The sequence below is a fragment of the Sander vitreus genome, chromosome 8 (assembly GCF_031162955.1).
Source record: "Sander vitreus isolate 19-12246 chromosome 8, sanVit1, whole genome shotgun sequence".
NCBI classification, from domain to species: Eukaryota; Metazoa; Chordata; class Actinopteri; order Perciformes; family Percidae; genus Sander; species Sander vitreus.
In genome coordinates this window covers 27529456-27542583 of record NC_135862.1, presented here as the reverse complement: position 1 = coordinate 27542583, position 13128 = coordinate 27529456, and the positions used below count along the sequence as shown (strand labels likewise).

Below are 13128 nucleotides of genomic sequence, written 5' to 3'. Positions count from 1 at the left end.
GCAGTTCTGTATGCTTTCTTGATGTTAGAGTATAAATGGTCTAGTGTGTTCTTCCCTCTAGTAGCACAATCTACATGCTGGAAAAAGCTGGGGAGTATAGACGTTAAGGACGCCTTGTTCTTAAAGTCCCCTGCTACAATATGTATCCCGGGTAATCGCGCTGCAGTTTGTTGACTATGGTTAGCAGGTGACCCAAACTTGTGCTAATGTTAGCATTTGGGGCTATGTAGACAGCAGTAACAGTCACTACAGTGTGCTCTCTTGGTAAATAAAATGGTCTGCATATTACCGACAGGGCTTCCAGGTCAGGTGAGCAGTGCTGGGCAACGATCCTGCTGTTGGTACTCCATTCATTATGCACAAAAATACACAGTCCTCCTCTTCTGGTCTTGCCGGAGTTCTTGTCTCGATCCTGCCAGTAGTTAGCTCGGCCTGCTAGCTGCACAGCGACTGGAAGTCATCGTAACAGCTGTGTTGTATCGTAATTCTATATTGATTAGTTTAGTGTGGCTGTACTTGTTAGTAAGACTTCGACAAGGGAACATTATGAAAAACACAAACAAAAAACATAAATATACACTGACAGGAGAGCTAGGAGCCGCTGCACAATCACGCGTTGCCATCTTTGTCGCCCCTTCTACCACTCTAGGTGAATGTGTAGAGTTGTATGCGTGTTTTGATAATTTAAATACTCGATCATGTAATTTAAATACTCGATAATGTCAATTTGCACATCGTTGACACAACAATCACGATATTATCGTAGACGATATATATCACCCACCCCTAACGCAAAGTATACAGAATCTTTATGACTTTATAGTGTGAGACTAACTAGAGTTGTCACGGAGCACAGTGGACCCAAAAGCACAACTCAAAGCAGTAACAGGTAATGGAGTTTATTGTACAAAGGTACAATGCAGGCGAAGGTACAAAAACAGCAGGCAAAAATATGGTCAAAAGCAGGCAAGAGGTCATACAAAAACACAGGGAAGAGACACTAGGAATAAGAGCTGGAGCGTGAGACACAAGGTGCAACAACAATCTAGCAACAGACAAAGGACACAAGGTAAGTATATATACACTGAGGTGGGTGGAGACAATTACACACAGGTGGCACACATTACGGAAGGGAGGGTAATCACACAAGTCAAGACAAATCAAGACAAGTGACCTGTAACAGAAACAGACGGTGAGTATTTCAAAATAAAACAGGAAGTCAACACAAACCAAACAAACATGAATTAAGATCGGGAGCTGGACCTGACAGAGCAGGTTAGGTTGATGCAACATAATTTTTATGTAAAGTATATACTTTACATAAAAATGATGTTGCTTTAATACGTGATACTTGAATACACTAAACATTAAAGGAAAACATTAAATTTACACAAATAAATTATGTTGGGTTATCACAGAATAATTGAATAAATTTAACATTAAAGAAAAACTTTGAATTAACATAATAAAATCCTATTGGTTTTACAAATAAGTATTCAGTATATTAAATATAAAATTAATAATTTTGACTAAACATAACTATAATATGTGCTACCGATGTACATGATTTTTTAAATGTAATTTCAACAGACTTTTGGGAGGCCGCACACAACACTGTGAGAGCGACCCAGCTCAAATACACTCAGTTAGAAGCGGGTGAACAAGGATGATAGCGATAGCAGCTTACATTTATAGGGACTCTAATAAAAAGTTGCTATTCCTCCTCCTTTATCGCACCGTTGTGACGAAAAGAGAGCTGAGCCAGAAGGCAAAGCTCTCAATCTACCGGTCAGTTTTTGTTCCTACCCTCACCTATGGTCATGAAGGCTGGGTCATGACCGAAAGAACAAGATCCAGGGTACAAGCGGCCGAAATGGGTTTCCTCAGGAGGGTAGCTGGCGTCTCCCTTAGAGATAGGGTGAGAAGCTCAGTTATCCGTGAGGAGCTCGGAGTAGAGCCGCTGCTCCTTTGCGTCAAAAGGAGCCAGTTGAGGTGGTTCGGGCATCTGGTAAGGCTGCCCCCTGGGCGCCTCCCTAGGGAGGTGTTCCAGGCACGTCCAGCTGGGAGGAGGCCTCGGGGGAGACCCAGGACTAGGTGGAGGGATTATATCTCTAACCTGGCCTGGGAACGCCTCGGGATCCCCCAGTCGGAGCTGGTTAATGTGGCCCGGGAAAGGGAAGTTTGGGGTCCCCTGCTGGAGCTGCTACCCCCGCGACCCGACCCCGGATAAGCGGATGAAGATGGATGGATGGATGGATATTCCTCCTCCTCAGAATAGCAGCAATCATGCGGTAAGAGTTCAGAGAAAGCACTGGACTCGCCAACATTAAGCCAACATTGAGCAACATTCAGCCTCGGGACGTGAAGGATCCATTTAGGATAAAAGTTTTGTTCACTAACGATCTAGCGTTTACCAGGCAAATCCTGGCAGGATGCTGACTCCCCGAGGAACCCGACACATAAGCAGCAGGTTTCTCAGATTCACCTGAGAGAGCAGGAGCTGCGGGGCTGGAACACATCATCTGGGCCGACGACATACCAGCCAGGCGTCGACAGGGTTCAGTGAGAAATAAAATGTCGAGGCACCGCTCGGTACTCGGTTCAAGAAGCCGTAGAAAAGCGTGCCAAGTAGGCCTTCATTCTTTATGAAAAAATAGACAAGATCATACATATTAAAACATAGTACACAAACACTTTTTCAGTATTTCAAATTCTTCAAATGCAAACATACATCAGCGAGCATGTAAATTTGCCTTTTATTCTTACTGCATATTTTAGGAGAATACAAACACTATTTACTTCAACTGCTTTTAGTGCTTACACCTAAGCTGACACACTTGAGCTGACAGACACCTTTCAGTTTATTCACTTAAACTGGTATTTATTTCTTACAGGACCTCCACTTTCACTGACACTTGCAATGCAATGTATCACACTTTCATGACTTTAACTGCTTTCAGTGCTTGAACTTCATTTTAACTGACATTTAACTTCTTTCAGTTATTGTTTTTCGACTGCCAATTCAACTTTAACCTCAACTTCTTTTCAGTATTTTGGCAGTGAGCACACGTAAATTTAGACTTTTCTTGTTCTTGTTCTTTTAGGAGAATACTTACCTTCCTGTTTGTATATTTCTCTTACACACATGCACTTTTTAGGTATTCTGCTACTGAGGCTCATAATGCTCACAGGCTGTTGGGTAAACACTTGCTGCATTGTAGCTTTTTTCTCTTTACTCATAACAGCATTTCCCCTGTGGATGTAGATATAAGGCTTATAGACACAGGTAGACACAGGCTCTTTAGATGCTATACATGCCAAACAGCTCAGAACACCAGGGTGTGGTATAATCATTAGAGAGATGCATCGCAGAACAAGGAAAGCTGGCACAAAATGATAACCTTTATAAGGAGACGTAGGTTTGACTTGTAAGTGACATCTAAAATGTTAAAAATGTCTGACAAGAGTATCAATCTCATGAGGTGACTTCTTGTCCGAACACAGTGGTGTGGCGTGTAACGTGAGTCAGGTAAAAAGCGTTCTGGTAGTTTCTTGTTTTGGAGTGCAGAAATAATAGGCTTGTATTATCTAAAAGATTTTCAGTGCCGTAATATTTAGGCTAAATGATTTCGACAATGGGGATTAGGTTTTTATAATTTGAAGACCGCCAGCATTCATTTGAGCCAGAGTATATGGACAAAGAGAGAGACAGCAGGCGGAGAAGGGTAAAGCAGCGGCTGGAGGCTTTGATGCTCGGGATATTGGTGGTGCTCCCGTGGGTGCTGTGCCCCTATATGCCCAAAGAATGTTGTCAGGAGTGTGACCTGTTACTGCCAGATATACAGTATGTGGTCTTGATGTATCCAGTGTTAGCCTATCTCGGACACAACGCTGTGTCACCACGTCAGAGGATTTCCTCCCTCTAATCAAAAGGGCTGTGCTAGAGACATGAGCAAATACGAACAATTGTTTTATTGAAAATATTTTAGATGAAACGAAACCATGGATGTGTTATAGCCTATTGACCGCAGGAAACATTCTGCAGCTGCTAACTCTCTCTTTCGTTTCCACTCTCTCTCTTCGTCCATACATATACTCTGGCTTAAATGAATACGGGTGGCTATCGAATTATAATGACCTCATCCACATTGTCGAAATCATTTTCATATTGAGCCACGGCACTGAAAATCTTTTAAATAACACAAGCCTATAATTTCTGTACCCGAAAACAACAAACTACTGGAACGCCTTTTACCCGACTCATGTTCCATGCGCCACACCACTGTCTTTGGACAAGAAGTCACCTCGTGGGATCGATAATTTTGTCAGATACTTTTAATAACAATCTGAGCCTGTCAGTGGCAAAAACAGTTACTTTTAGTGGATTTCAATCGAGGATGCACAATTGCCCCCATTAAGTTACATTGCAGCTTGGTTCGCACCGGCCGGTCACTGCAATCGTAAAATCTTCCTGGCCCCAATACAATGGAGGAGAATAGAGCACAACCATTACTCTGGATAATCCACAGACCTCGCTGTAAAATCCCTGAAAACGGTCCAGTGAGTTCTGAGATGTATCCAAAGTTACCTGGACAGTGTTTCTAAAAAGGGATGCTGCTGTGTTCAATACAATGTGTTTTTTTCTTTTATTTATTACTAAATTCTTCTAATTTCTATAAATGTGCTTGTTTAGCATGTGGTTAAAAACAACCTAACCTGCATCAGTTCAAACATAATTCAAATGTTTAAATGATTCAAAGTCCTTGTCATATATGATTAAAAAATAAGACCACACTATGCAAATCACCACACATACCTTCTACATCTGGTCAACAACACCTGTATAAACTTTCAGCTTTTTTACCTCCAGGCCTAACCTTATGGGAGCTAGGCCTTTTTTTTATTTTTGGTGTCACTGGTGTCTCTGAAGTAGAGCTTAGATCGGGCCCAAAAAATCAAGCCCGACCCTACCTGAGCCTGTGCACGTTGCGTCCAAGCCCGGCCTGGCCCGACACATTAACTGTAATTATGAGCCCGAGTCAATTTAAACCCGACAATTTTTTTAATACCTGGGCCGTTATAACTGACGTTCTCAACTACAATTCCGAGTTGTTTGAATTACAGAAATCTGTTTAGAACAACCTGATCTCACAGAATTCCATGAAATGAACACGGCCCCTTAACTAAAAAATCTGTGACAGTTTCACGGAATCGCCGAAAATTCCGTGGCGGGCCCACGGATGCGATGCCTATGTAAGTCAATGACAGACATCATCCATGGTCTACGCACGGATTCCCTGATCACAGCACGTTTCTTTCTGCCAGTTGGGCTGCGGCGGAGAAGCTGTATAGCTTTGCTATTATTGGGATTTTTAGCCCAATAACCGCTGTTTAAATCAACATTTATTCACCAGATATTATCATGGTTTATTTGTATTTCTTTTAATGTTATTATTTTGGTCTATTTCGGCCAGGGAAGCTGGTTTGCTTTGTTGTTTATTTATATTTTTAAAACTATAACGCTACATCTAGCAACATATATTTAGATGTTATCATAGTATACATTTCTTTATTTTAATAATATTATTATTTTTATTACTATTATTTTACTACCGGTCTTATTACCGGTAGTAAACTACTTACAAAGAGAAGCATTTTTTATTTTATTTTCCATGCATCATTATTTAAAAACGCAATTTTCTAATTTTGTGGTTGATGAATGTTAATAACAAAGACTAAAGGGGGAAAAAAAACATGAGCATATGTATGTGTGGGACTTACTTCGATTTAACATCACACTGCATTATTAGTTGTTTTAAATAAATGACTTTTTTTTAGTTACATTTTTTTATTAGCACCATTTATCATTCAGACATACAGAACAGATTCCACAATATGAACCTGGTAATATTGGATGGTGCACAGAACAGAGAAACACAAAATGAGCAAATAACTTGAAATATCAATTTATGGTAGGCCTAACATATTAATTATTATATTCAGAAGAGTATCAATCACCGTCGTTACAGCTTGTAGCCATATAGCCTTCAAAATTAAGAAGGGACGAGTTTTAGGAAGCATTTCAGGAAATTAAAAGGATAAGCAGATTGTTGCTGAGGTTTTTGTTTACAGAGATGTAGCTTTGTTTGTGTACATATACAAAGTGTTTTGGCATTTTTTTCACAAACTGAGCAGTTGGTTGTGACGTTGTGACATGGGTCAGAGGGTATCAGAGGTATCATATACCATATACATATAACCAACCGATTATTGGTTCATCATATAAATGGTGAACCAATAATCGGCTCTAATCCTATAGGCACCTTGGTGTTCATGTGGACAACACCTGGCTGGAAGGCCCGTGTTCAAAGTGTGTGTTATCATTTAGAGGAGACACTCACGGTGAATCAGAGGGTTTATGTTATACAAGGCTGCATTACAGAGCATATTCATATGTCAGAAAGCATGACAATATCTAATTTAAATTTAAAGTTTGGTTGTCAGGTGACTGTCATGAAGGTTGTGGAGAGGAATAGAAACCAGTCTCTCCAGGCAAGCACAGAGAATATGGTCTGATCTTTATTCTCCATGCCAAGTAGCTCTTATCCTCTGCTGGCACCCCAATGTAAACTAAATATTTCTAAACTATAGGCCTTATTTGGACATACCTCAATTAAAACTTTAAATAATGTTGCTTAAGGCTGGTTGTGGAATAGCTTCATGATATAATGCATATGGTTGTGTGTAGGTCTTGTCACTGTTTGTGAAAGATGAGCAATAGATTATGGCTGATAATGTGCTTCAGTCTGGCTGCATATCACTTTGTTGTTTTATGTTTTTTATTGTAATTATATGTCAGCTGTATGATAAAACAATATGTCAAGTGTTATGTGTGAAGCATTTGAACTCAAGGCAGATATCCCTCTGGGGACAATAAAGTATCACCTGCAAAGTGGTCTCCATGATATGTAAAAATTAAAATGTTGCCGTAGGACTATAGCAAAGACATCGTTGGAAACTTCTCAACCTGGACAGTAACATATGTCAGTCTGAAGAGGATACATTACTCCTGCTTTGAAATATTGACCTCTGAACCTTGAACCCAGTCCATCTTTGAAGGCTTGTCATTTAGCAACAGAAGGTGCTACACATATAGGACCAGCTGTTATAGGAAGCTCTGGACCTCAGCTCTCATGTAGATATGGTCACCAAAGTTTACCCACTGTAAGCACTGTCAAATATGGTTATTTTCACCTATTCAACGATTATATTTTTAAAATCTGATGACACCAGTGTGTTCCCCATCCCAAAACACCCCAGGGTGTATCCAAAATTCTACACTACCAACTTCTAATTATGAGAAATATACCAATATATTTAAAAACTACAACTTCCACTATAGAGGGGCCCCAGAACCTGTTACAAAGCTTGTGCACTTGTAGTGCACAAGCTGCAAATGTATTCCATTTCAGATTGCCGCCGCCCGCCGGCCGGCTGTGCAAACAGAACATGAGACAAATACATGAAACTGTATTTTATTATTATTAATATCTTCATTGTTTACATCCTCAAATACAACGTTAGACAAAAACATCAATATTACGAATATTATGTATTTTTTATCTTCTTATCCGACGAGCGGCAAGTACCACGTCACTTCCAGAGTATTGCGTGGATTTTTTAAAACGTTATTACGGTGCATAACTTACTAGAACAAAGCTGAGCAACGTGTTGCTAGTGACTAAAGCACTGATTATATATATGTATATTGAAGCGGTACTGGCGTTAAAGACTCCTGTCTCATGCCATCCCGTCTCATGCCTCCCGTCTCATGCCTGTGCGTGTCCAACGGTAAATTCAGATGTTCAGAATACGAAATCACGAATTATTTTCTAAATTAAGTCACGGTTAAGTTAGTGAGCATGATGCAATTAAGTGAACGCCTTTTAAAAATTAACGATAGCCATACATAGCCTATAGTTGGCAGATTTGTGGATGTTAATGTTGTCTCCCTGATGTTTGTTGTTTATTTGATGATACCTGCGATGACTTTACATTTTTTTTAATTAATGCTTTATTTGCAAATTCATAACAGTAAAAAAAAAGGACAAGCGTAACATAAAAACGTATGCCAAGTGAAAAACTATAGCTCAACAATGAAGCCATCCACATAATACTAAAATGAATACACTTTTACAATTATAACATATGAGACCACAGAAGAGTAGGCTACAATAAAAAGGTTTTCATGCCTCCCATTAGAAGAGGCTCTGATATCTAAAATTTAGATAAGAGGAGGTTAACCAATATTTTATTATAGGCTAAATCTTTTTAATCTTCTATAATTTTGAAAGCTGCATTTATGGATATGAAATTTGACAACACAAATTAGGATTAATATAAAATATTGGTTAACCTCCTCCTTTCTGAAATCATAAAACATTTACAACTGCATCAGTGTTTAACGTTAATGTTTGTTTAAGCCATATTACATGAGAGGGTTTAATTTCGAAGTCCGAAAGGTGCATCACTGAAGTGTAGGCCTCTTCAAGTGTAATACTGTGATTATACAGCAACGGTTACCAACAAAATACGTGATAATCAATCTATATTCATATTGTGGAGCAATTTGCTCTTGAAATACAAAAAAAAACAGACAGGATTTCTAGTCGCTCCCTGTTTAGTCACTAGTCAGCCAGCCAATTTGAGCTATAGCTTTGTAGAGACCGTGGGATTTCCCAAACTGAATAAATCCCGCCCGCACATGTAAACACAAAACTGCTTTGCTAGCTCCATTGTGTTGTAACTAAGACATCTGCTGAAAAAAATAATTGTATTCATTAGCATGATTGCCGTACTGTTTAGTTAAAAAACATCCAAAACACCAAGTACGAAGACATAGCGGACCAGACACAAGCTTTTATTTTGAAAAGTCAAAGCCCAGGGACTGCACCAGCCAGGATTGCATGAGACGGGAGGTCTCCAGGCTGCAGCCATACCCGACTCTGATACACACGCATCTGCAGTGTGCAGTTCACTGTGGCGCTGTCTCAAGCAGACCACTCGCTTTCTCTGTCCTTTTTAAAATGAGTCGGGAGAAAGACAAATCTTCTCCCTTCGGTTGTGGCTCAGGTGGTAAGAGCTGTCGCCTACCAATTGGAAGGTTGGTGGTTTGATCCCTGGCCCTGCAGTTCCATGTCAAAGTTGCCATTGACATTACATACAATCCATTTACATTTAGATTTGATAAATGCTCTCAAATTGAAAGAATGCACTCTTGAATAAAGATAGGAATAAAACTCCATAAGGTGTTTTTTTGTAATTTGGGTGAACTAACCCTTTAGGACACCACCTGAGGAACATGCGGAGGTATGTGTTACTAAATAGTAATTTGTGCTGTATAGCTTTGCTCTGTACATCCATGTCTCTGTTTCATCATGTCATAATTAATGCAGGAGTTCATGCAAGAGCAATAAAAAAGCAGCAATTAAACACAACTATGCATGACGACTATGACAGGATAACATGAGCGGCTATATGCACTATATAAAAACAAACAAATTCACACATACTTTTTATTGTCAAGCATAGTGAAATGTTTGCATACCTAGAGGTAAACCTTCAACTACACATAAAAATGCTCTCAGACATGCCAGTCATGGCAAATAAAGCCACACTACAAGCCAAATAGGTTTCGCTCTTTATTTCAACACTACCCAGTCATGTGTAATAATGAAGCAGCCACAGTGCAAATTACTCTTGCTGTAGCCTCAGATTTGCTTATCTAGAGCCAGGCTGAATGTCATGGAGTAAAAGGCCCAAACAGTTCCTTATCAAGCAAATATTTAACATAAATTAGCTAAACACAGGTCATTTGGGTATTTGGCTACAGCCTACTCTACAGATTCAGCAGTCTCTTCTATGCGTTACAAGGTTATTTATTCTCACCATTTTACATTTAGACAAAGTCTAAGATTTTACCTCACAACAGCCAGACAAAAATACAGAGATTTAGTTGAAGGATGATCTTAAAATAAGGTATTCAGGTACCTTCGGTTTTATTTTGTGCTTGTACTTACATATTGACTCAAATGTACAGCACTGGCAACATTGTTAAGCCTTAGATAAAAGAATGTGTATTAAATAATATTTTTGTTACACTGGACATTGGTTTAACTGCATCATCAAGTGAGTTAAGTATGAAAAGTCAAGGAGGCCAAAACCTGTGGCTTCCGATGTAAATTTTGTGTGTTGTTAGACACCCTGGGTTGAATATTATTGAATACATTTGGTAAGTAGACAAGAAACATATAATCTGAACCATAATCTACTAAACTGTAGATATCTAATTTAAAGGCTCACATTTGGGAGTAAATTATAGTAAATGACCCAGTTCTAACATATTGTTAAATAAATATTACGTTTTGTGCTTTAAAGACTACTTATACTGAGGACAATATCAAGTGATCTACTCTGCTTAGCCAGCAGGAAAGGGATCCGTGTTTTAAATCCAATCCACAAAGTCTGCAGTTTTCATTTTTTTTAAAGTTAGTTTCTCGTGGAAGACTACAGATTATAAGTAGCTTATTATGATACTCCTCTAGACTCTCAAACGTCAGCCAAAGAGCCTATAAAACCTCTCTAAGCATGCCGTCCCTCCTAGCTTATTGTGCAACTACATATAGTAAGTATTGCTATAGAATACGTTAAGTGCATTTTGGGTAGAGAAGAACATTATTGCCAACACTGATTCTCTGTCTTTAGGTTTATGGCTTTGAATTGCATAAAAGTCCAACAGCTTCCTAACAAAGTGAGTCTATACCAATGACTCACACACAGGTGGGTTGTCAGAGTCCAGACTGTGCATGGAGCTCAGGCCTGTGTCCGAGTCCTCATCGTTTGTATTGCAGGTCTTGGACAGACCTCTGGCCTGCTCCACCCAGACACTACTCTTTTCTGCTGATGCAGGCTCAGCCTTAGTGCTCACTGCACCCAGCTCTGCCTTACCATCATCAGTCAGTTTGTTGTTTACCTGCTCTATCTCCATGGTCTCAACTTTGGCCAGAAGGTCCAAAAGTTCACTCTCCCTGATTTCCCAGAGCGCCAAACTCAGGTCCAAGTCCTCCCTGATGGCGTCTAGGTCTGTCTTCAGACGCATGCCAATGTACAGACTGGTGTCCAGCTGCGTTTTGATCCTCACCTCATCTAATACAAACTCGTTCTCAGACAAACGTTCCACATCTTGTTCCACAGCTGGAGCGGCAGACGCTGTCAGGCACATCTCGTTCACGACGCTGTCGGTATCCTTCGTCGCTTCCGCTACTCTATCCTCACGCCGCCGCTTAATCCACCGCCGGTTGAGCTCCTCCTGGATCTCCCCGGTGATGCTCTCCATGAGCGCCTCGCGCACCGTCAGCTCCTCCTGCAGCCGCACCACCTCCTCACACCGGCGCGCATATTCCTCGAACTGGACGACCGCCTCCGCTGTGCACCACGCGTCCTGTCGCTCCGCTTTGAGCTTGCAGTCAGTAGGAGCGGGAGCCTCCGAGGAGCAGTCCACCATGTATGTGTCCTGCACATAGTTCACCCCATGTCTCTTAATGCGGTCGAAGTGCACTTTGGCCTCGTACCGCTCGATTAACCGGTCCAGCTCCTTAATCCTCTGGATCTGCTGGCGGATTGTGTGATCCTGGGAGATCACTAGGTGAACCAGCGTCTCCATCTTCTCCACGGAGCCCTTATCTTTAGAAACAGCCTGTCCTTTCTTTTTGTTAATCTTATCCAACTTCCTGAAAGCCTTCCTGACTATTCGTCTCTGTTTCTCCTGGGACATGTTAGCGGCAGCGGCCGCGGCGGTCAAGCAAGTCCTGGCGGTGCCTATTAGCACCCCGCTCGGACCTCCGCTCTCCCGGCTCTGGACCACCCGGGCCTCGGCGCTGCGGGGCCCGTTGTTGAGCAGCAAAGCCTCGTTCTTCACCAGGACGAAGCGGACATTCTCTTGCTCGGCCCCCCAGGCGCTCCACAGCCGGAGGATTTTGGTCTTATTGGGTAAAATCCTCTCGAAGCCTCTCCATTTCTCCACAACGCAATAGGACTGCGGAGAACCGGACAGCATATCCGCCGAGGTGCCCTGCTGCAGGTTCTGGTCCTCCAGCAGGACTTTGACCACGTCGGCGCAGGTTGTTCGCTTCGTCAGCCTGGAGACCAGCTTCTCCTCCCGGCAGACCCACACAGAGATCTTTCCCTCTTCCGGCTCCATCTCAGATTCAACTCAACAAGATAAAAAGGTTTCCGCAACGTATAGCCAATACTCTTTTTTGTCTGTTTGTAAGTGAGACGAAAGTAGTCTTTAGATTTCTCAGTACATTTGAAGTTGACTTAAAACACAATTAGGCATAGGCCTATACGGAAGAAACTGAAGCAAAACATTAATCCAGAAACAAATCATCTGCGCGTTCGTCGCTGCGTATCCGTTCCCACTTTAAATACGCTTAGTCCGAACATATAACCTTGTCACACCTTGAGTCGTCTGTTCCTGGGCTGCCTGCCGGGACATCGTCTCTCTCTCCGCGGCAGATTGATCTGTGCCGTGCGCACTGCTCCGGAGAGGAGAGGAGCGTCCTTGTGTCAGGACAAGCTGCTCTGCTGTGTGCGGGACAAACCAGGAAAGTGCTGTAACGCCTGGGACACGCCTCCCTGCCCCACGACCCCGCCCCTTTAGAACTCTACACTACATTTCATGGGCATATATTGTACTTTTTAGTCTCCAACATTTTGTCTGTAGGCTATAGTAACTCTGGATATTGTAATTTTTAATGCAGGATTTAGGATCAACTTATACAATACGATGCATTTATATAGATATATTTATATATAGTATAGTTAAAATCAGCTCCATCTACTACATTATGCTTATACGGCATCAATAATAACTGGCTTATTCAATAATAAAACATGCTGTAAACTGTTGTAACAATTGCAGACACAACTGTGTGTTCATTTGGGACTCCATCACTCATAGTAAAAAGCTGATTAAGAAAGTAGGTTTTAGGGCCTTTAAGTGTAAGCTTTCCACCTTTGTATATAAACCATAATTTAGTTAGCACAAGAGGTAGGACACTGTGCCTT

General features: G+C 41.2%; 1 protein-coding gene across 1 annotated transcript; it reads right to left on the bottom strand.

Annotated features, from left to right (window-relative positions):
* Positions 1-7454: 7454 nt before the first annotated feature.
* LOC144522552 (ras association domain-containing protein 10-like) lies at positions 7455-12641 on the bottom strand. Its single transcript, XM_078257723.1, has one exon. It carries the CDS (start codon positions 12257-12259, stop codon positions 10817-10819), a length of 1443 nt encoding a protein of 480 aa, XP_078113849.1. The 5' UTR covers positions 12260-12641; the 3' UTR covers positions 7455-10816.
* Positions 12642-13128: the final 487 nt, after the last annotated feature.

Bases quoted from the DNA above. Each gene is read 5' to 3' on its own strand.
- LOC144522552 (XM_078257723.1), bottom strand. From the start codon at position 12,259: ATGGAGCCGGAAGAGGGAAAGATCTCTGTGTGGGTCTGCCGGGAGGAG.